Raw genomic sequence first — 25,081 nt, 5'->3', positions numbered from 1 at the left:
TGCTTCGGATGGTTTATAACCAGCAAGAATTATTTTCTTGCTGCTATTTGACCCAAGGCTGCCAAATAAAGAGTCTAGATAAAATGAAACACATGACATAACCACAGGATTACATAACAAGTGTTTCATGATGGGGAGGACCAAAGAGCTATAGAATAGACAAGATCTGAACCCAAAACAACCTCATATGGAAGCAGGACCAAAATAGACCAAATGAAGAAAACACCTAATATTCCTTTACACAAAAGCGAAAAATGGAATCCAAAATTGGGTCGTAACTCTTAGAAAGAATAACTCACACAAACTCCTATGAAATGATGACTGAGATGCAAACAAAGGAGATTAGTTACATGTGCTACTGTCAAGATCCTGTTCAGCCCTGTTTTGGAAAAAGGAACTATCTGTTGTTAAAATTTTACAAACTGTGGTAGTACACAGTGAAGAGAAAGAAAAATTAAATACTAAAATGTAGTGTTCTAGGTCAGATCTAACCTAGAAAATTGAAATTGTTTAAGCCTTTTCTCAAGAAGTAAAAAAAACTGCAAATCCCACCCCAATGCCTGACTTTATATACACAGCACTATAATCCATGTACTGCATTTGATTAATCATTATAGCATCACTTAATTAATTCCCTAAAGAATATCTGAGAAGCATCTTGCTGCACAAATTAAGCAAAATAACCATTTATTTCACAAATATAGGCATTCATTTCTTGGTTTGTCAGCCACTTGTGTCTTCTATAGCTCTGAGAGAGACAACTGTATACAGTACATGTATTGGTCCCAGAGTATAGTACGCTCAGACATGACTCAGTGGCCATAGTTTGGCTGTTGAAGGCCAGAGAACAGATCACACAGGAGTTTGGCAAAACTGGCCAACTGGCAAAATTGGGAATCCATCTTCATATCAAAGTGGTCAAAGTACAAATAGGATTCAAGAGCTTGTATATTAAAATGCTAACACTGGATGTGGTGTGTGCTCAGAAAACACATTTGCCTCACTCTTGTATGATATTTCCTTGTGACCGTTCTGAGGGAAGACAGGGGCCAGTTGAAGCATCCTATTATTACAACCCATAAAACAAAGGTCATGTGCCAGAGTTGGCAAGCTAAGCTACTTTGTTTTGTTTTTTACTGTTATTGTTTTAAAACATATTTTCATTTACATGATTGATTATTGTTAGTAATTGATGAAATAACACCACCCTCGCATCTGTAATTAGAGTACACAGAAGACCCGGACAATATAACTAGGTCTCTTAAACATGTCTAGAAATAGCATGCATTTATCTGTATCTGCTGTGTAATATACTGAGCTGTGATGTTATGTATATGGTTTTAACACCACAATTAATATACTCCTATGTAATCAATTATTTGATGGTAAAGTATATAAAAACCCAAAGTTAATTATTTCCCAAAAAGAAGGAAAAAAGATGGAATTCTAATGAGGCATTTGGTGTAGAAACCAATTACTTGATTTATTCTTTGGTTGGACTTGGACTTGGTACACAGCATGATGCATCGTGCTGCAGGGTGTTCGGGTGGGGGCTCGGGTGGGGTTTACGGGGGTGGTGGATGCTGTGGCCCAAATCCCTGCTGATGCTGCTCCCTGCTGGAAGAGAATCTCTCATCCAATGTGTAATGAAGGGCTTTTGAGGACAGCAGCCATGGAGGCTGGAGAGCAAATAAAGTGGCATTGTACCTGTTGTGCAAATGTGTGTGTGTGTGTGTGTTTTTCATGCTTGCACACAACCTTTCACTTTATCTTAAGTCAACTTCAGCAAACACACTCACACACACGCATGCAGTGCTGGTGCCTGTTCCGAGTGTGTGTTATGGACCTGACTGCTAACACCACGGTTCACCATGCTCTATACACCAGAAGCAGGCAGACAGATAGAGAGGCAGTGGCAGGCACTGAAAACATGCAGTCAGGTGACATGGGCGGCACCTACTTGTTACAGGGACATGAACATAGACCACAGAACTGTCCTAGATTGTTCAAATTCTTTTCTGCATCCTTCATGTCCTTATTGATTTGGTCCATCCCCTCCTCGATGCGCTCCAGTTGCTCTGATTACCAACACATTGTCATTTTCCCAGCAAAAGAACGAAAGCACATGAGAAGAAAAGAGAGGAGGAAGAAGTTGTGGGTGGAAGGAAGGGAGGGGAGTAGAGAGGGGCAACAAAGGAGAGGAGACAAAAAAAGACATTGACTGTGACAAGAGAGACATCAGACATCACCACCACCAGCACTGGACAGGCAAGAGCTCAAGGCTCCTGGCCGGTACCTACTTTTTAATACATGGGCATATCAGACCACAGCATTGTCCTAAATCTTTTAAATCTTTCTCGGCCTCCTTCAGGTCTGCGTTCACCTTGTTCATGCCCTCTTCCACACGATCAAGTTGTTCTGGTAAGGACAAAGGCATGAGAGTAGTGAAATAAATGTGACTGGTTTGAGTTTTTTTGGTGAGGAGGGGCACTCTACACTACAGTGCAAGATGTTTTGGCTAGATGCAGAAGGCAAAGCAGGCAACAAGCTTTAATAGTAGCTGGGTATTTCTGTTGACACTAAAAAAATAAATGAAATTTAGTTTTCATCCATTACTACTCTTTGTTTCCTACCTCAGTCCAAAGCGATACAATGATGAGTATGTATTTCATGAATGTGATGAAAAGCATTGTTAGGGCGCACGAGGTGGCCAATGCTTCCTCACTGAAATGACCACAGATACATGACAAGCTCTGATTCGGGGTTAGATCCTCACTCATAGGACAGGATAACAATAGTCTGCATCGGTGGAAAGGGGGCTTTTTTTGTCTCCCAGGACTCCTGAGTTTTAACTGGTCACATTTGCAGTGCAGAAGGCGCAGATGATCTTACTATACTCATACAAGAACTATAGAAACAAGCAACTCTGATCCAAAACCAGCATGTGTCGTGAAAGAAAATCTCAGTATTTCTTACAGCTCTGCTAAAGCCTCCAAAGTAAGGAGGCCCCGCACAACATGGAGTGCTGTAGTGAAGCAGATTGTTGGTTGAATTTCATCTCTATGTTAAACTCTGCTTGGGTGATTTGTCTGGCATTAAAATGATGAAATTGTGTCATGAACCTGGCATAAGTAGTAGACCTCTGCTATCAGAGTCGAGGTGAGTCACATTAAAAAAAGAAAATCAGTTTCTTAACCCGGAAAGCTGATGTATCTATAGCAACAGGAGGGGCTGACATGCCCAGAATACAATATGGCAGCATCTGAACTGGGAATGTTGAACAATAAATTCAGTCAACCCTGTTAATACAGATACAGAGCAAACCCCTAACATCTTACTAGAAAACTAATATGGCTAAGAAAAATCCTTTTGTTCCAATTTGCTTCTTTTTTTAATTTTTTTTACTCCATTAATGCTTTTCGTCTGACACAACTCTCTCTTTTGTTGTCATCTTACTGTCTCTAAAAACAGAGCAGTTTAAACTGAGTATAAACTATATTGGAAGAAACTTTTCAGAGAGAAGTAGAGACAGATGTTAACAGCTAAAGAGAGACGCTCAGGAAAAAGGATTAAGATGAATGTTGTCAGCTAACCATAAGGTAGAAATCCATTACTACGTGTCAGTGGAGTTTGCCAACAAAGGGCTCCACACGACAACGAAATGGCCTCCAGCAGTAATCCCAGGCAAACTGAGGGATTGAGTAGAGGAGGAACGTGAGAGAGAGGGGGAGGCATTGTTTATCTCCTCAGCCTCGGACGGCCAGTCCAGACTTAACCTGCCTCTCCCCCTCCATCTGAGGATTACAGAGTGAAGGCCTTCCGTCCTCTTCTGGAGTCTGTCACAGCTTTAACCAATTAGAAAGCAGAATGACTCAAATCAACGAGGAACAAGTGCAGCAATCCTTTTTCACGTGTTTCATCAGACATTTCCACTTGTTGTAGTAGGATAAGCACAGGTGTCATAACAGCATTAATGATGCTTCTGTTCCGTTGAAGTGTCCCTCTAAGACGGGCACAATATCAGGACCCTGACACTGAAGCAGTTAAATGAAATTCAACCATCATTATTTTTATTATTTACACCTGTGCTTTTCATACAGTGACATGTCAAGATGTCTGCTGTGAAAAAGGCCAGATCTGATCTGTGTCATATTAGTATTATATTTTCAGTTTTTTCACTTCAGTCATTGTCAGGAGATGAATGTGATGAACTGGATGAACTGATGTGTGCAACTCAGTACCAGTGCTGTGTGTCAGTTTTTTTTTTTTGGTTGTCAGTGACCAAAACCATGACTAAAAGAAAAAAAATAAAAGAAAAATAAATAAAACTGCAATCTCCAGTTCAGGGCAATTAATATTTAACATTCGGAAGAAAAATCAGCCCCACTCTTTGTACATTTTCAACTTGAAGGAGCCGATGTTTTGTCAGCAAGCTGCAACTGGCATGGGCTCATTGAGGCAGAGCTGTAATCCATCAGCACTGACTGATGTATATTTCAGGTCAACATGCATCTAACAGCCAAGCAGCGAGGGACTCATTAGCTGCACTGAGACCTCCACCTCAGGTAATACGCCACTGCAAGGAATGACAAATCTGCTGCTATGTATAACCTGCGTATGTGTGTGCATGTGTAAAGAGCAAAGGCATTCATTTCACTCTAGTTTACAGCTCAACAGGACCGTATTAATTACCACAGCCTCAGCTAATTAATGAGTCTTTTTTCTTTTTCCTTTTTTTGGCAATATAAGAGGGAACTCTTGACGTAGCAGTAAAGATTTGTGCAGTTCAAAAGCCACTGTAAATGGGGAATAGGGGTTGTGGAAGCGACAAGGACAGAGAGAAGTAATGACAAGAAAGAAAGACAAGAAAGATGCTCATCATTTCTGTAACCAAAGGAAAAGGAGGAAGAAGGAAAATGTAGAGGTCAGGGGAGAAATAATAAGGGGAAGAGAGCAGGAGCAGGTGGGTAAGAAGAGAAGGAGTATGAAATAGAGAAAAAAGGACAGAAAGAGAGAGAGAGAGAGACAGATGGGGGATCAGGTTAAGAGGACATTTGCTGAGAGGCAGAGGTAATTTAAATCCGTGAATTGATTGCTGTCCTGTGCTAACAGCAATGAGCTGTGCACTGTGGATGGGGGGAGGCTCGATATAGAGGGGAAACAGGCTATATGTTCCTTTGACAGGCCAATTAGGCTGCTCTTTCACGCATGGAGCCGAGCACAAGCCTTTGGTAATACACAAACACACACACATCTTCTACACATACTGTGACTAGACGCTCCCCTGTAGACTACAAATGTGCATTGAATCTACACACATATCCACTAAGCACCAGTTAGTCCTCTATGCAAGTATAAACACTCAAAACATGAAATTTCCCTTTAAGGCTTAAAAACATTAGTCAGATGACTGAAAAGACATATAGACAAACACACTGTCAGTCTCGGTGTATTCCTCCACCTTGGCTCCTGTGTGGATCATACCTGCGACATTTGCTACTCTGACCAAGATTTTCAGAATAGAAGAGGACTTTGAAATCATTAAACCAGCTGTCATGTGTATCTGCTCCCACCACACAGTCATAGCTCACAGAGTCAACTACAGTCTTACAAAGGTATTTAATGCAATTTATGTCAAATCTCGTGTTAATATGGGTTTAATTTTGCAGAGAAACGCTGTTTTGTTAGTGATTATAAAATCACAAAGGTCATTTTTCTCTGCATTGTAAATCTGAATATACTTGATGTATTGCTGATCATACTCTCCTACTGCACAACATAAAAATCACTGGATTGATGGATTGATAGAAGAGCAGATTTAAAGTGAAGACAGATGTTAGAGCAATAGTGTTCTCTCCCTATAAACTTACCTCCTTGCTCATCCAACATGACCAGAGTCCTGATGCCAGCATCTTTACTCTAACAGACAGACAGACAGAAGGAAAGAAGAAAAACGAAAGAGAAGAAGAGAAGTTGGGAAGGAAGAGGAAAAAATGTGACAGATCAGTGAAAGTCAACAGAGCAGAGCTATCAGCACAGGTAAGGTGGGTCAAATTACAAGTCAAATTCACTTTTTGCAGTGCGACTGATCTCATCTGGCACAATTAAGACAGCTTGATTTCAAAGGAATACTATGTTGGAAAATAGATTTATTTACTGTCTTTCCAAAAGTTCAACTGAATTCATGCTGCTCTTATATTGATGTGCTAAATATGAAGCTAGACAATTCACTTCACTGAGTATAAAGTCTGGAAACAGGAGGAGCAGCTAATGTGGATTTGTCCAAAAGTAACAAATACATCTAAACCAACACCTCTAAAGCTCAAATGTAAAAACTTGTGATTTTAGGCTTTGGTTTATGCATAATTAAAATTGGTGTGCTTCAAAGTTGATGGTCTTCCTATTTCCAGCCTTTGTTCTATGCTAAGCTAAAATAATCACCATCTGGCTTCAGCTCCATATCTCCATATGCGAAATAATAAGCATATTTTCCTAAAATTTCGTATTGTTCCTTCAAACCAAGTCAACATGCACTTGGGAATATTCAATTTCTAATATTTGACCCAAGAATGGAGCAAAGTCATGGAAAGAAACTCTGCTTACGGTGAGAGATGTCTTATGAAAATGTCTTACCAAGTTTATTTCTGCGGCCCTGCTTTAGAAGAATGTCTCATATAGAGACAGACTATCTGACCAATCAGCTTAATCAAAGAGAAGGATAAGAAGAACCTCTCTGAATGCTACAAATATATTGATGCATGATCCTGCACAGATTCCTGGGATAAAGTCGTCCACCAACTGGCATGTGCTAAATTTGTAATGTTCACTGGGCTGGTACCACAGATTTGTTGACAAAGCTCCAATAATGTAACATTCTGATTTGGCTTACAGAGCTGGCACACACTCAAACACACAAGCACACACAAAACATTCATGCAGACTCATGCGCTGTTATTTCTCTGAGCATGGACTTCATCAGATAATACCACACTTCAGTAAGCACACAATAACCAATGCAGACAAAACAAAACAACAGCTTTGTGCTCTCCATGAGGCTGAGGCTTCCTGTAACTGATATTAAAGGCCAAAGGCCTTCAGTTCCTGCATCAGCTTTTTTGGATCAAAGTGTGCTCTGACCTTCTTGGAGTGGTGATAGATAAAGAGCAGTGCCAGGGGCCAGTTAGACATGCCACAGATATTAGTATCAATCAAACTGACTATGAAAGACATCAACCACGGGCCATGGATGTGTATCAGCATAAAATGTTGCTGAAAAAGGAGTGCTCAGACAGTGTTCTCTGGATGTCTAAAAATCAAGTGAAAAAGACAAAAGCAGCTTATTTACATGATATTTATGGACAAATAAATGATAATCCAGATGAAGAATAGTGTGTTGACCCACTAGGAATCATGAGAAAAACACTGACAAGGAAGGACAGTCATCGCTCCTGAACTACAGGACAGGATATCTGTCCACGCCAACTGGCACAGTCTGATGTGATGACATCACATCTTTCTGTATGGCTTAGACCCACACACACAAGCACACACATACAGGTCTGTTTCACACTTTGCTGTGATGCAGTTTATCACAGAGCCTCAGAGACCCGATGATTTTTTAGCAGTTTCTCCCAAAATAATCTTTCCGTCCAGGAAATAAACATGGAACGTGGTGTAAAGAGATTTCAAGAGATTAACAACAGTGATTCATATTTTAAACTCATCTTTCTTTCTTTGATCTTTCTCGACTCAACACCAGTGCGGATGTAAAGCAGTCTGTTTTGAACCTGGGGTGTGTTGCCTCCCAGCTTTTTCTTAAATTGTTCTTAAATTTTCTTGAACTAGCCAATGAAGTGATTAGAGGTGTCTCTAAAAGACTGAAGGTTGCATCATAATCATTAAAGTACACAAAATTGTAATTTTGTCCTACATGAAGAAAAGCTAAAGTCAATACAGACAGGAAATAGGTGAAAACAATAATAATAGAGGTAAAGAAGAAAGAAAGAATAACAGAGTAAGACAAAGACAGAGAGCAAGATGTCTGTTGACATAAAGACAGAGTCCTCAGCAGCCTGGTATTGATTTTTCATTGAGACGTCCACTCTGCTGTCTGCTGGAATCTATTCTAATTCAATCACTGAGGAGGTGATTGCACTAGCGTGTCCTACATGTCCACCTCCTGTCCTGCCACTGGTCAGTCAGGAACTGAGGTGATTCCTGATAAACACTAATCTTGTGGAGCTACACAATTGATTTATTACATAAGTCCATGCACATTATGCAGTTCCGGGCAGAAAATCCACTCTGAATGCAAGTCACTATATGATACATTTTCTGTCTTTGAAGATCAACACAGTTTTAAGACCCAAATGGCAGATTAAATGACTTGCTAAGGTCTATGTTTTTCTTACTGAGGTAATAGTGTAGTGGTTCCTAGTCATATAACAGGCTGCATTAATATCATTTCATGTCCATCTCGTCTTATGCAATCTCTGACTTCAGGCCTGATGCCGCTCATCAGATCACATCTCCAGGTTCTCTGCTCCACAGCGGCATCAATGTCCTCCACAGACTCATCTCTGCCTCTCTCTTTATCTTTCACAATGTCTGTGTGTTCTCTCTGGTCCTTCTTAATGCTCTCCATCTCCATCTCACTTTCTTTTTCTCATTCCCATCTCTGACACCCGCTTTCGTCACATTTCATTCTCAGCCACTGAGTAGTTTTTCATTTCTGTTCCCAGCAGGCCTGGTGTGAAGATAACAGTTTTCATAAGAACTTCAATATCCCTTTTCTGTCTTTTATCAAGAAAGATAAAAACATTTTCAAAGGAAATGTATCAAATGTGTTGCACAACAAAGATTCTTCATTTCCAATAAGAGTACTGATTATACTTCATCTCTACACTGTTGACACAATTTAGATGCTGTACATTGAATTTGTGATGATAATCTTTAGATTTTGAGTTTGGTCTGATTTTTCTGTTTCTTAGTAAATCAGTAAATGACAATTCATATATGTTATACATTTTAAGTGTTAAGTTAATATGTTGTTTATGTCATTTAAAAACATCATAAACATCAAATCTTATAACTTCAAACATAATATTTTGAAAGATAACTGACACATCAAATACCTTACTGTTACTTAAAGAAATTGTTTGACATTTTGCTAATTCACTTGCTAAGAATATCCCTCATATATTGTCTGATAAATATGAAGCTAGAGCAAACAAAACAACAACAAAACGGAAGCAAAAAAGGAAACAAGGGCAAATAGCTAGCAGTCTACCAGCACTTGGAGCTTTGTTGTCAGAAACATACAAGACATAAATTGTTAACAGGCTTAATGGTGCTGGTACAGTGTTTACGGTAGAACAAAGCCAGGCTGGCTAGCAGGCTAAGCAGTCGCTGGCTTCAGCTACATATTTATTGTACAAACATGAGTGCTATCAATCTTCTCATCTAACTGTCTGCTAGATAACAACACATTATACGGAGATTGGGATTTGTGAGATTCCACTCTTCTGGGAAGGTTAAGGGCCCTGCCCAGCCCATGAAAAACAGCCCCATTAGCAGGTGTGTATGGATACTTTTGGATGGTCAGACCACTAACTGACATCATTAGTTTTGTTTATGGAAATCACAGTGATGCAGAAAAGAATGAACTCTATTGCTTATATGCATCAGTCTGTTACAGTAATATGTGTACAGCACATACTGTATATCCAAACGATTGTACATAAGCAGACACTCCCATAGGCGGAGGCTAAAATATTATAATGAAAGCCTCTTTTGTATTGTAATACTTCATACAATTAAACAACAGTGCCAGTGTCACTCTAACCAACCAAAAACCTCAAACTGAAACAAAGAATTACATTTAGGCAGGTGTATTCAGATTTATTCTCTGCATTTCTATTTCACATAAACTGATTTCAGTGTGTGCATGAAGATATTATGATACAGATTCTTTAACTTTAATGTCTGGATTATTAACATTGTAGCAAACAGAGCAAAGAGGCACGGTGCAGTAACGGTGTGGGTGTGATCCCGAGAGGATCAAGGAAGAGACAAATTCTAGAAGAGAGAAGGATTAAAGAGAGAAGAGGTGGATTTATTCTCCAAGGTTATTTTACCCATCTTCTTCCATATCTCTGTCAAGTTGTTGTGATAAAACACTACATTTTTACAAACGGATGTAGAATTATCTCTGTGTGGCACTCAAGTTGGATAATATTTTTTGCATCCTAATTGCATTAGAGATCAAGTGTAATTGTGTAAGTGCTACTAGAACAACAGGACAAACACAAAACAATCACCTGGGGTTTGATCATTTTTATCTAGTGTCTAATCATCAGTTTAAGCTCGACTGTAATTTCTTACAATGCACATTTACAGCCAGGTTATTTTTGCACTTTGTTTCATTCAAGAATACATTGATCCAGCTGTTATTATTATGGAGTTATAGGGGGTCAAAATAGCTTAAAATTCCTGGACTTCATCAGCCAATTTATTCTGAAGTGTCATGTAATTATCTGTATGAACACACTTAGTGCAACCAGTCATAACAATAACACATCACAGTAGCCACTGCAGATGCCTTTCAACCTCTGGAGGTGTTTTATGTTATATGAGGGTAGGAGACTTTTTTTTCCAGAAGCAAAACACACACACACACACACACAAACTCGGCAAAGCCCGTCTGATAACAGAGACAAATGTTAATTTAATTGAGTTAAATGACCAGCTACTTTTTGTGGATTAAAATATGGAATTCAGATGCTTGAATGAATTTTAACCTCTCTACAAGCTGCTAATTTACATTAATCATCAGTTTTCTACACCCGAGTTAAAGTGGTACAAACCTTGGGTTTTGTTCGTGTGACTTCAAGTATTTTTCTCTTGGCTTCCTTTAATCATAAATAAAAAATAATGTGGCAGCGCTAACAGTCAGGCAATTGCTTCAGCTTCACAGAGAAAGCTTAAACTAAATGCCATCACTGTCTTTTAATATTTTTAGATCAGAGCAGATTATCAAAAGTCATTACATACACATGTATTGAGACTATGTTATCTGACATGGTACTAGTTCACTATCAGATCTGGACAGACTTAAATAAGCAGGTACCACTGCCCAAATGTCTGATAGATCACTGGATAAGTGAGCTCCCTGCTCTCACTGCCCTCCACTTACACTTATTCCATTAGTGTAAGCACACTATAAGCCCTTGTTACACAGAGGTCATGGAGTATTAGTATGCTGTGACAGTTCACTGGAGGGAAAGATTCTTTGTGTAGCCTGAAACAGAATCACTTTTATCACCATTTACCAATATAAATTAAAGCAGCAGTAAGTCAGAGTCAGACATTTTGAAGAAGAACAAAAACAAGAAGAAGGAGGACGAGGAAATGGAAGAAGAGGAGAGCGAAGACAATATTTATTCGCAATATCATGACAGTATTTTGAGAATTTCTGTACTTCATCTAGAAAACATAGAGATGTCCGTAATTTATTTCTATAAAGACTGATTAATTCTATTCAATTCATGAGAACTTAGCATCTAGAGATGCTTTGTTTCGCCACTGCAGTAGATTTAATGATGATAGAATTCAAAAATTCATTTTTGCAATAAAATTAACGCACTTTAACACACTTAACCTATCATGTTATCTTGTCTCTTTTCCAAAGAAGATGGAGCTTTGCTTCGTGAGAATTTGCAGTATGTGTTTACAGTACTGTTTACAGTCAAGCATTTTGATCCATTGTTCATTCAAAAATCTGGCTGGGGAATTTGTGGAGGACAGTCTGAAGATGAAGTGTTGCAAGTCTGGTGTCAGCTGAGTAAAAATATGTTGGAGGAGGTAGGTTTAATTTGGTTTACATTTTCTGAGAAAGACAGAATTTTAATTTTCCAAGTTTTCAAGTTTAGATGATTGCTGTAGCATCACCATCATGACTGTTAGTCCACAATACCAGGAAGCAAGGCAGAGGACTGGACCTCTGTGCAATGTCTGGTTTATGGGAATGGGAAGGCAGATCACCAGGTAGTAATAATAATAATAACAACAAAAGAGCTGCCAGTTCCTAATTAGAGACTGGTTTTTAACACTGAAAGACAACTAAAAACTAATATTCCATTAAGACAACAGTGTTCTCTCTCCTAATTTTTACCAAGTGAGAAGGATAAAGAGAATGTTGTCAACAAGAGATGAAAAGAAAAGCCAAAACGCATCTCAGCTGCTATTTCTTTGTCTCTGTGTCTTTCACTGGTCTCAACTCAAGAACTACCCTTTGGCATCACCACAAGGAAACACACTTTGCACTAATAAACCACATGACATTGTCAAACCAGAGACTGGTAGTAACAATTGTGATGAACAAAGGGCATTCCCTTGGCATTAACCTCAAAGGTCAAATACTCAACTACTGTCAGTGAAATGGCTTGTCTGTCGAGCAGGTCACTGTTTGGGTCAGCCTCAGGTTTCGCTCTGTCCCTCACAGCTTTGTCTCATTAAGACTTTTACTGGTCCAGGGCTTAGAGAAGGACCATGTCTGTGAAGCCAGTGGCCCGAACTAGAGGCCACACAGTCAAAAAAAATCCCAAAAAAACTAACTAACTTTTGCTGGCATACTGATGAGGGGTCCAGGTTGGAAGCAACCTGGAACAAGAAAGTACTGTAATTTTGAAGGCAAAAGACATAAGGAAGATCTTAGTCTATATGTGAGCATCACATGTAGTGAGGTCCTCCTTGATAAAAAAAACACACAAATTCTTTGTCATGTCTATGCTGAACTCCTCAATGTACAGCATTATTTCATATGGTGAAGTGAGTGTATTTTAAAATCCCACACAAAAAAATCAGTTGAGATACCTGGCTGTCCAAATGATCACAAAGTCTCGACATTGTTCATGGAGGGTTACATTACAGTGATTTCTGAGCTTATCTGAGCATTGTGCTGTCAATTGTCCTGCTTGTTCCACAACCTGTGAGCAGTTTTATGGGTTACTGGGGGTTCTGACATGATTGTTTGAAGACCCAGCTTGCTGATTTGTTATTAAACTCTGAGAAATGTTTGGTCAGAATGAAGCACAATAAACTTGTTCACATGTTTCTCTGCTGGTCAAACTCTGCATTTCACCTTGCAACTGAATCAGATGCTATTGATTTGTGTATAAAAAGCTCATGTCCTTTCTCTTTACTAGCTCCTGTTTAATATACCACATACTATAGGAGTGATTCATGAACTGACTGACCTGAGAAAAGATCCAAGAGAAAAAAAAAAAACCTTTCTCTATATATTTTATACAACCATCCTAGGCTCCATCTTGATTACTTAGCAAGAGGTGGGTGTTGGTAAATGTCAACAGTGTGAACAACTGGTTCACAACTGGTCACGTGATGTGTCTCATTGGATGATGTGACTCACCTCTTCGACCAAAGCCAGCATACGCCGAGTGCTCTCCAGAGACTGCAGGGAGACAAAGGGAGAACCAACGATCAGCCGAGAGTCGACAAGAGAGCAAATTGAGCCACATCAACTGTGACTGTAAACATCACAAATACATTTCAATGTGATAAGAAACAATAACAAGAGTTTAAAATACACATTTGAAACACAAACAACCACTAATATGCTATATTAAAAAGAGTAGACAGACAAATTGCTGACAGTCATATAATCAGCCTTGATTATTCTTCTCCTCTCCTCTGATCCCAGGATTAATTATCTGATTTCTACCTTTTGCTTGCCAACTTCCTACCCTCTGCAGGATCTCTCTGAAGCTCATCCATTTCTTAAACCAAATACTATGTCAATAATCCTCATTTCACTCTTTCCTTCGTTGTTATCTCCTCCTCAGTTTCTCCTTTACCCCTCTGTTGCTCCATCCATCTATCCCTGCCTCCCTTATTTCACCCTCCTTTCACTCCCATCACATCCATGGAGCCTCTTGGCCTTGCATTATCTCCTCATGAATGTTTAATAAGGCCATTTGAGCTGCTCCATTATTCTGCTGCACAGAATTATCTGCTCTTCCTGAGCTCCTCTCAGCTCATTAAAAAGGCCAAAGTTCTCCCTTCCCCAAAAAAAGCACAGTCTTGATGAAAGAGACTTAGAGAACAAATTGCTAAAACAAGGGAGGGTCACTTTAAAGCAGCTGTGTCTGTCAGCCTGGAGGCTTTGGGGGATACATTTGTGTCCTTCTGAGAAAAGGTCATTTTGAAATGTTAATTTAAAATTGTCACGGCACAGACCAAAAATCAGTTTTGAAAACAAAAAAGAGAAAAAAGTTCTCTCTCTCTCTGTCTTTGTCTCTCTATCTATCTGCTGTTGTGCTTCTTGCGTCACTTTTCTTCATTGTCTTTTTCTGGATGTGGTGAACTGGTTTTGTTCAATATGATGAATGTTTTCCAGATGCAAAATACAAAGAAGACAACAAATAAATACTTTGAGGCAAAAAAGATGACATATTTTATGCCATGAAGTAGGAGCTACACTGTAAATACAATGTGACGTTTTATTTTTCTTTCCAGTATGAGAGGAAATAAGTCTTTGTGTACACGTCAGGATATACAAACGTTCATCGCGGTATATACAAGTGTGTGTGCAGGCCTTTCACTGTACCTCATCAGCTATCTGGTCTGCACGTGTCTGCAGGTCGGCCAGCTCATTGCGCATGTCTGCTTCGTCTGCCATGATGACTGATGAACTTTGATCTCAAACAGGAAAAACTGGGAGAGACAGAGGGAGAGAGAGAGAGAGAGAGAGAGAGAGGGGGGGGTTAACACACCAACAATATTACAAAATAAAGCTGTATAAGAGTTGTTGCTTCGTACAGCATGTGACCTGGACTGTAAGAAACAATCAGAAGATTTCAGTAGATGCAGTTCCCACCTAAAACGGCTCTATTCCTGTCCCCGTCAACACTTAATATACACCACATTAACTTTACACATCATTTGAGTATCATAAAGACAGCATAGCTCTGATCCTTCATTATATTGGCTGCTGATAAGTGTTCAATGTTCATAATTAAGCTTTAGATTTATGGCTTTTTCTGTCTCCATCTATGTTAGACTCATCTCAAGGTTGGAGAAGTTGTTCTGTAACGACAGAATCAGAATCAGAATCAGAATCAGAATGAGCTTTATTTGCCAAGTACATGTGACCATACAAGGAATTTGACTCCAGATTTTCTCTCTCCTGTGCACCATACAAAATGACAAATAATAATAATAAAAAAATGAAGAATAAAGTATTTACAAGAAGAAAAAAAAAGGGTTAAAGGTCAAAGGTTCAATCACTCTTATTAGCAGCAAATGTTAAAGTGTCCTTCAGCAAAACAGTGAGGAGCTTTTTACATAAGACCCTGAAATTCCCTGAACAGTCAAAGGAGGCTTAGTGCCAAATGCAAGTAAAGCTCTCTGAGTTAGGCCAGTATTCAAGTGTGAAAACCTTTGTCACATACTGCTCAGTCACTGTACAGGTAGCACAGAAAAAGATCATCAACACAAGAGATGTTGTTTTCAGGTTTTGAGATTAAAAAAAAAAGCACCACAGTTGTTGAGTGAACTTACTTCATCAGCACAAGTGTTGCATAATTTATTTGTTGATAAACAGGTTTTGCTTTCGTCTGCAGCTACAGTCACGAATGCAACCAACTCTGGTTATGAGCAACCATAAACACACTGTCCATCGCAGTGAGTTCAAACCTCCTCCCTGCCCACCCTGAGATTCCTCCTCAGGCATCAACAGTGAATAAAGATGAACGAGAGAAGAGCTCAGTCACTCTAGCTGTTTGAAGAAAAAGTATCAGGACAGAGACAGGGGTCTATTTTTGTCCCTCTGATGTGCTGCCAGACAGTATTTCATATAGCCACAGCGGAGCTGGAGGTATGCTCCATGAAAAATGTATGTGGCTGTAACTCTGCAGGCTGACAGAGCAGCTGCTGCTGCTGGTCGGGGCGAAGGAGACGAGGGCTGAGGAGAATTAAGCCTTTAATGTGGCAAATAATCTGATTTGGTCCAATCAGATCTCATCTGTGCGTCTGGTGAGTTTTAGTTTCAGTTGCAAATCATATTGAACAGTTTTTGTTCTAATGTGGCTGATATAAATTTAACCAGCCAGCAGCTTTCAGCTGAGGGATCATTAAAGCTTTATGCAATGTAATCTACTGCAATATACAGTGCTGCGATGGGACCAAGGGACTGACTTTTGGCCTCAGCCGGGCTCTGTGGCTGCAGGAAGGGAGAAGGACACCTTTATTCATCTGTGACAGCAAAATAACATGTCCAAAATATCCAGGTTTTCATTCACTACAAAAACAGAATTCTAGGCTTAAGTTGCTATGATATTGTCTATTTTGGGTTTGCTTTTGGCTGCATTTGGCTTTTCCCTTGACACTCAACCTTTCTGGGGAAAAAAAGCAAAAACAGGTGGGGAATTTGTTGATGTATGAGATTTTGGGACCTAAAAAGTTAGTTTTCAACAAGTCCAAGACATCCATCAACCAGTCCTTGTCAGAAGGTCTCTGAGGTGAGCAGACACAAGGTCAGCCACAGCTGGATGTTTGATAAAGTATCAGCTTGTTCTGCCCCGCCTTCTCTCCGTCGGTCTCTGCCTCCATCCCGGCGAACTCATCGGAGTGGTTAATAATTGAACGTGTGCCGGGAAGAGAAATGGAAGGGAGGGGGGCAGCCTATTCAAAGACTTTCCTTCTTTCACGCTCTCTTTATCTCTTATATTAAAATTTGCTTTGTTGTACAATGGTCACACAAACAATATAACCAAAGCATCAAGATGCAATGAAACAAAACACATTTCATAAATTAAAACAACACCAGTATGTGTGTTATTTATTGTGTGTTTATACAGTATATGCAAGGTATTAATGAATAAAAGAACAAAAAATAACAACTATGATAACAACAATAACACAACAACAACAATAATAATAATTGTCCATGTTATCTTATATTCAGAAATGGATGACACTTTGGACTAAGCAGTAAAAAAAAAGTTTGTGTCAGTATAACCTGTGAACAAAGTGTTATCAAACATTCAAATAGATTCCAGATTTTATCTAGTTTTACTCAGTTAGTTTTTATCAATTATGTCTCAGTGACTATGAAAGTGAAATTTTGGCTTTCTCTTGATTTCATTTAGATGGAGGTCTGGATTTGTCAGTCTGAAATAACTCCCCTGGAGGCGAGGCCATGATGACTGATGAGCGGCAGATTTGCCTATAAGGACTACGCTGAGGTTAGGAAGTGGTTTCAACTACCTCTGTGCTGTGTTTACTGCATCTGTACATGGTCAAGGCTTTTCTAAATTTATGATTTTTTTTTTTTTTTTACTGTGGTAAGATAATTTGCTAATGTGAAGTCTCTTTTTAGAGTCAAGTAACATTTTAATATACTATGTTTTCAGAATCAGAATCAGAATTCCTTTATTTATCCCTGAGGGAAAATTCTTTTTTGTACAGACATTGCACTTGCAGTTTTCCAGACCAAGAAAGAAAGTGAAAGATATAAAAATAGGATTAAAAAAACAGGATAAGTATAAATCTAAAAAAAATACAGGTATTTACATGTGTAACATATTTCATTGTTCATTGTTTCCTTCCAATGTGATATAGCTTTCTTTTTGGTAGGTGATAATTTGGTTTGGTTGGAGCAGTTTGGTGTTGTGGTCCTGAGACTGTCTCGATCTGAAACTTCCTGTGGAAGAAATTTGATGTTATCTTTTTGTTTTCTTTTGTTTAACTGTCAGGGCCCAAGTCTGGCTGAATTTTAGCAGGAGGTCGACACGCTGATGTTCATCATTTCTCTCTGTGTATTTTTGTTTGCTATGCCTGGTTCAGAGTTGTACTTTAAAATATTAATTGAGTAAGAGCTGCCAAGAAATCTTCCATCATGTCCGTTTGCACACACTGTCTGAACACAGTGCATTGCATTTATTCAGGTTATTAACAAATCTCTCTGCTCTGTTTTAGAAAATGGATATGAAATTCAAAACGGCAAAAAAAAAAAAAAAAACAAGGTTGATCATGCTTGTCGCATGCATCACTTTATGCCCACATGCTGACAGCATTGCCATGACCGTGTTGTGTTACAGTGAAATGTCTTCCATAAGAAGAAAAACAGAAACGAACCATGTCACAGTGCATTTACAATAGCAACAATAACTGAACTATACTGTAGCATCTCACTCAGTCACTAGTGTTCTCAAATGCTCTGTTGCCCCTCTCTACATTCATCTTCCAGCGGGTGTAACGTTCTGCTGTGTTATTGATCAGCCATTGATTGCTTATCTCTTTGCAGTGGAGGTGCTTCCTGTTAACACACTGACAGCACAGCTGCGTCTTCTCTTTTCCTCTTATGTTGACTGAGAACTCTCTCTCTGTCTTTGTCCCTCATTCTCAGTCTATCAAAATTATAATCAACATTTGAACTCATCGTTTAATTGATGTGTATTCATTAGGCTTGAGCAGTTAAATGTTTTGAAGATATCTTCTCCCCAGTATGTGTCTGCTGCTTCAAGAGACCCTGGGCCAACAGCACAGTAGTTCAATAACAAAGCATCAGGTAGGTTCAGACCAGACAGGCCATTCTTCCTAATCATCCCACTCCATGTTTCTCTGTTGTTCATATGAGCATTGAAGTACCCCAGCAGAAATATAGTCCACAGGTTGAACTCTTTCCAGGATGCCAGCCAGAACCTCAAAGAATGTCAAGGACTCTCCCCACTATATGTGGGTGGTAGAAGATGGTCCCGCTTTCCCTATTGCAGCTGATTCATATGGGGTTTTTAAGAGTGTGTAGAGCCATGCGGGCAGCTCTGTGAGTCTGTACTTATGCACAGACGTACTTCGAGCTAAATGTTGATGTTAGCATGCTAACGTGCTCCAAGACAATGCTCACACCCTGATGCTTATTAGGTATAATGTTTCCCATGCTCACTATGTTAGTTTAGTATGCAAACATTTGATAAGCCACGAAGCATAGAGTACAAGTGAGGCTGACTGCAGCTAAGTATCTCAAATAATTTGTTATTATAACTACAGGATTGGACAAATTTAAATTTTTTTAATAAATTAAAAGTTTAGAACACCTGAAGTTATTCCAGTCTGTTCAGAGGAGAATGTGAATTTCATCACCAAATTTTAACTCAAGAAATCTTTTGTCTCCACCAGCCTTTTCTCTCTCCTCCTTCTCCTCACTGTCACTTCCTCTTTAACATGCTCAACATGTTTCATAGACAAACACACACACACGTTACAGTGAAGCGGACATGACACAAGGTAAGGCCGTCCCCATCCCCCCACCTGTGGCCCTGCTGGCTGTCACTCGACTTGACTGACGGCTGCTATAAGGTCTGAACTGCCAGGCTCAGCCTGTGGAGAGATTAAAGTCAGCAGGGAAAGAGGATTTACTCTCCACTGTTTCCTCTCCTCTCTCTCACTCACTCTCCTCTTTCTCCTCTCACTTGTTTTCTTCGTTTCACTTCATCCCCTTTCCACACCCTCTCTGTCTATGAATCTAGACAGTGCACATTCAGGAAAAAGAATGAGGGGGTAAACATTGTCTAAAATTAAGGTAATAATCTTTAAAATTTTCCCAGAAATCAATGCCAATGCCCTGCCTGTAACTGACTGACATGACACAGTAATGATTCAGTTTCACGAAGGAGGTGAAAGGTGATAGAACGGAATTGGGGCTGGACAGCTGGCATAAGAAGCCATTATGCCTGAAATCTTGCTGCCTATCACCACATCAATTAAAGACAAAGAACAAAAATATCAACATAAAAGTCACAAGTGATGTATTGGCATGGAGTACAAAAACACCACAGCAACGAGTGCTGTCTCATCAAAGACAAAATGAGCAACAAATTCAAGCGTGATGGGAGAACACTAACTTAAATGAAGACATTAAAAGGCCAACAATGAATTATTAATGGGAATATTAATAGCATTAATCCTAAAAGCTGTTAAGGGGAGATGTGGAAACAGGATGAGAGGAGGTTTGCAGGTTTAGAAAAAGCCAGGATGTGACCTCAGAGGGCAAAACGGGTAAGAACCTTAACACAGCAGCATACTAACCATCTATTGTGAGAAAAATAAGATGGAAATTGTTATTGATGAGTTTTATAATTGGATCAAATTCTCAACTTTCTCACTGTACAGGGGAAAGTCCATCTGCTGATATGTGGACTCCAACACCAGTTATTCTTTCTGCACTTCTTTTATCTTGCATTTGTTCCCATGGATGTTCTAACCCGTCTCTGTCTGTCACATTTTTTTTCCATCCTACAAAGCCATTTAGTATAGTACACCACAGAGGCCACGGTCTTATGTCCTGTCGCGGAGATGATTTGAACTACAGTAGGTTTGTATGTTTCATGATGAGTGTATGAACAGAGTGCAGTAGAACAAAGCAGCGCAGAGTTTTGGCACAGAACTCCAGAGGGGAAGTGGATTAGCACTGTCACAGGCTGACATGATTAACATACAGCCCCAATAGTGGAAGAATCCAACGACAAGCTAATTCAGGCAACAAAGAAAAATCCTGTCACAGCGGACAAATGGAAATTTCCACTCAGAAAACACACACAAAAAAATACAGCGTGTCTTTGTAGGAACAAGACAGCGTCGGAGCTGTCAGCGATGAAGCAGCCTTGATGGGAAGACTTTGTTGTCACTTTGGAATTATTTCACCTGTTGGTCAGAACTGAGTTTGAAATTTTCTACATTATTATAGGGCTGACACCGTTAGTTGATTGATCAATTAGTCGATAGAAAAAAATAACTTCACGTCTATTTTTATGATCAATTAATTGTTTCAGTTATTTTTAAAGCAAAACTGTCAAAAAATTTGCTGGTTCCAGCTTCTTATCCAAGTATTAGGAAGTAAAAGTTCAAGGTTAAAATTAGGTTTAAGAAAAAGCGAAAAGCAGGAGGAGAGGGACGGATACACAGCATAGACTTTATTCACCAGACATACATAAACACCAGCCTTACACAGAGGTTTGAGTTTTGTCAACATAAACCTGAAGATAAGTCATGATACATTTGAAAGATGTTTAAAAAGTCTGATTTGCAGTAAATCTCCTTTGTAAGAACTCATGAAAAACAGCAGGTAAATTTAGTGCAGCCTGGATGAAGGATAAAGGCGCAGAACAGAATTTCTACTATGCGTTCCACTGAATGCAGGACTAATTTAGAAGAGATGAGGTCACACTTGTTTAGCTTCCTTCTCTATAGCAGACTGCTGTGATAAACCGCCTGGACTCTGAAGCGAAAAGACTGCTATCAATCAAGCGCCGTGTTCGCTTGAGATAAACGGTGTTTGTGAAGGAAATAGGACATCAGGACACTCTGGTAGCACAGCAATTTACAGTCAGGGAAACCAGGCCAGCTTGTCAGTTGTATGTTTCTCACGGCTTTAGAGACGCGCTAACCCAAATCTGGAGGATTTTTAGGATAACCGCAGCACTTTTCTCTCTCTCTTTCATGCATTTTTGGTGGATTAGTGAGAGAGGTGGTGGGAAATGAGACGGTGGGCATAGTGTGACTGAAAATTAGCATTGCAATTTCTGTAATGCTCCTTTTCTTTGTATGATTGCCAAGCTGCTTGTGCGGAATAAATGGCACAAAACTGAACCCTGCGCAGCCAGCGGGTTTCTGCAGGGGCAACGACACAATGGGAAGAACATGCATGAAGGAGCAGGAACAGAAAGCTGAAAAAGATTTCAACATAGTGAGATTTCTTTTTTGTTCATCTCTTCCCTCAGCAGGGTTGCACAATGATTAGCCAAGGTAAGGGGGTGATACTAATGATAATGACAGAGCAGCAATCTCTTCCTCCTCTCTTATTCCCTCTCTCCCTCGTCTATTTGCAAAAGACTTGACCTCCTGTCTCTCCTCCATCTTCATCTTTCCTCATTAACTCCACTTGAAAATTAGAACAAAACATATGACAATATTTGTAATTATTACAGACAAGCCACCAATGCTTACTTCTCCTCTGTCCAAAACTGAAGGTGAAGGATTATAAACAACAGTGTGTGTGTGTGTGTGTGTGTGTGTGTGTGTGTTCTGTGAGTTCTGTGAAGGTTAACACATCTCTACGCAAAAGAACTGACAACAGAAAGAACAGGTTGAAGGAGAAGAAGGACAGCCGAAGGGCAGACAAGGATGTGTGTTTGGTGCGTAGGTGTGGGTGTGTGTGGGTGTGTGTGTGCATGGGGGTGTGGGAGGGTCCAACATCTTACCACATCAAAGCAGAGCCATTTCATTATTCACAGGATAGAACAAGGTCAGCGTTATTAATGCAGCAGATGTTTGTGAGTGTGTGACAGCCTCAGTACCATGCACACACACACACACACACACACACAGAGCCCATGTGCTTCAGTATGTTTCTCTCTGTGTGTGTGTATGTTCACCTGTACATGTGGTCATGAGTTTTTATATTCTCTGTCCCATTCAGCTCTCTATTATTATCACAGCTGTTAGACTCTGTGACAGATTCCATCATTCATTTTCATAGATTATTTAAATAATTGCATATACCCAACAATATGACTGTGGCCATCTGGGGTTAATTGTGGCTGACCTGGTTAAAAATTGCAGAAAAGAAGCCTAGTGGTTCCAAATATGCATACTTAGATAATAAAACTGCACAGTGTACTGCAGTGGTGAGGAGATTCGATTTTGTAAGGTGAACAGTTTTCCTTTATTGTATGTCTGTCAATCAGTGGGTTCTCACATAAAACATAGAACCAGTCATATCATGTAGACCATCAGACCTCACTTGAACTGATGGTGTTGTCCTAATGATAACTAAACCTGCAAAGAGGCAGAGCACAGTCCAAGCCCCCAATGCTCCTCAAAATCTGAAGCAGGCTATCAGCACCTTATCACCAACACATTTGTCTGCTGTGGATATTACACTAAATATACTGTATTTAGACAAACTGAAATTAGTGAAATAACAAAAATTCTCACTTCAGACTGTTAACGTGTTGAAAGTTGTAAACTATGTGACTAATATAACCTGAAGGAGTGAGTTGTATAAAAACTCACCCCTTTAAGGTTAACTCAAAAGAGTTAAAGCAAGGCGTCTGGACTTGTGAAGATAGACTTGAAGACGTTTCGCTGCTCATCCAAGCAGCTTCATCAGTTCTGAAAAAACTGACTGGTGGGGAACAAATATATACCCCTCAGTGGGAGTGACTAAGGGAAACTAACTAAAACAGAACTGATGAAGCTGCTTGGATGAGCAGCGAAACGTCTTCAAGTCTATCTTCACAAGTTCAGACGCCTTGCTTTAACTCTTCTGAGTAAATATGACCTGGATGACTGAGAACCTCCACAGATATGTCCCCTATAAGGTTGTCATGAACTGGGAAATTAGCTATGGGGACCAGAACTGTTTTTGGACTGCAAACATGTTTATCTCTGCTGTTAAATTGGGCATTTTAATCTGAGGTCTTACTGAGACTGAGTCACTGTTGGAGCCAGCCTGAAGTGGTGATTTGAGGAACTGCACTTTTTGGCACTCCAACACTGGCTTCACTTATTCAGTCCTGGACATTGATGCTTGTCTGACTCCTACACTGCACTGGTCTGATTTTTTTCTGCTTTTAGTTGCCTTCAGCATAATTTCATAGATCTATCTCTCTCTCTTACTCTCTCACACACACAAACACACTCCCTGCTGACCTATAAGCAGTACATGTGCCAAGGCATGACCAGGCCAAGCAGCATGATGGGAGCCTGAGGGTTGAACTATTCAGACAAGACCCCCACTGCTTCATGCCTGACTGCTAATATACCATGCAAACATACACACAAAAATGCAGGGACGTATACTAACAAGCTGTAAAAGGCGAGCTAGCTAGTGTATACTGATGTGAGTAAATATAATATCTGAATGAAAATTAAAGAGTAAGAGAGAAACAAGAAACACTGCACAAAACAAAAGTGAAACTTTGTGAGGGGGAGATCCCTCTGTTTGATCTATACTGACATAAATACAGGGTTATATGATTTCATCTGAATTCTTAATAGTTCAGATGCAGTCAGTCACAATGTGCCCACTAGAAGACCAGTCTCAAATAACTTCAAACAGGCTAATCTGAAGATCGCATGATGCAAATACTCTTTTCTCTAAACTACTATAAACATTCCATGAATGTTAAGGTGGATTTAATAGGAATGAATGATCACATAATGTTCATTTTGAAAAGCATGTCTGCATCATGATAAAATGTTCTTTCCACAGGAGAGAATTTATACTTTCTGAAAGTAGGTGGAAAACAACGTGTGCATATATCTATACTGGCACTGGTAATCGACCAAAATGAGTTGGCAGAATCAGCATGTTGCCATGAAGACATATCCATGTAAAGATGAGGTGAGCAAAAGTGAACAAAATGTATCCAATAAGACACCAAAAGCTAAAACTAAGTTTCCACCCACATTTGAGGTGAAGGTCCTGCAAGAATCAAAATGCTCAGAACTGCAGGACAGATATCTGATGTTAAGAGAACCTCTTTTTAACCGATCCTCCTGATTTCCATCCACGTTGACCACAGTGGTTGATTGTGAATGTTACAAAGTAGAAAAGCTCATACAGAGCTGGTTTTCTGCCCACAGCAGTGCCTGCCGTGACAATATGGCCTCAACAAATTAAAACATTCCCTATGGAGAGACAGGAAGGACGCACAGAGAGAAATCTGCTGTGGAAAATCACTGAGGAAATCGGAAGCGCAAATGCCTGAGCGTGTCATTTACATTCTTATTAACTGTGAAATGTCACTAAAATGAACATCTTAGATGATAGGCAAGCCTCTAATCTGCCACAACTTTGCAGTTCCTTTGCTTTTCAAAATAACAGATCCTACAGGCTAATTGTTGCGTGAAACTTTCTCATATGACAGCGTAAATGCACGCAGCTGTGAGCAAAGAGGTACAAGGCCTCAACTTGACCACCTGCCACCGGGTGTTAAAATGTACCATTTAAGATGCCCGGCTCTGCTTTTAACACCTTTGCTTTGTTGCCTCAGCTGAG

General features: G+C 39.7%; 1 protein-coding gene across 2 annotated transcripts in view; it reads right to left on the bottom strand.

Moving 5' to 3' along the window:
• The window catches only part of LOC124069333 (synaptosomal-associated protein 25-A-like), a 34,651-nt gene that overhangs the window by 5,420 nt on the left and 4,150 nt on the right, over window positions 1-25,081 (bottom strand). The window contains exons 2-5 of one of the 2 annotated variants that reach the window (XM_046408540.1): window positions 14,627-14,733; window positions 13,430-13,471; window positions 5,871-5,919; window positions 2,301-2,418 (exon numbers count right to left, since the gene is read on the bottom strand). In XM_046408540.1, the coding sequence (XP_046264496.1) occupies window positions 2,301-2,418; window positions 5,871-5,919; window positions 13,430-13,471; window positions 14,627-14,698 (281 nt within the window). In that variant the 5' untranslated portion in view covers window positions 14,699-14,733. Of the gene's footprint in view, window positions 1-1,960; window positions 2,079-2,300; window positions 2,419-5,870; window positions 5,920-13,429; window positions 13,472-14,626; window positions 14,734-25,081 lie in introns of both variants that reach the window. The other variant, XM_046408452.1, reaches the window with a different exon arrangement.

This window comes from Scatophagus argus, chromosome 1 (assembly GCF_020382885.2).
Source record: "Scatophagus argus isolate fScaArg1 chromosome 1, fScaArg1.pri, whole genome shotgun sequence".
Classification (NCBI taxonomy): Eukaryota; Metazoa; Chordata; class Actinopteri; family Scatophagidae; genus Scatophagus; species Scatophagus argus.
This window is presented reverse-complemented; position numbering and strand designations above follow the sequence as displayed.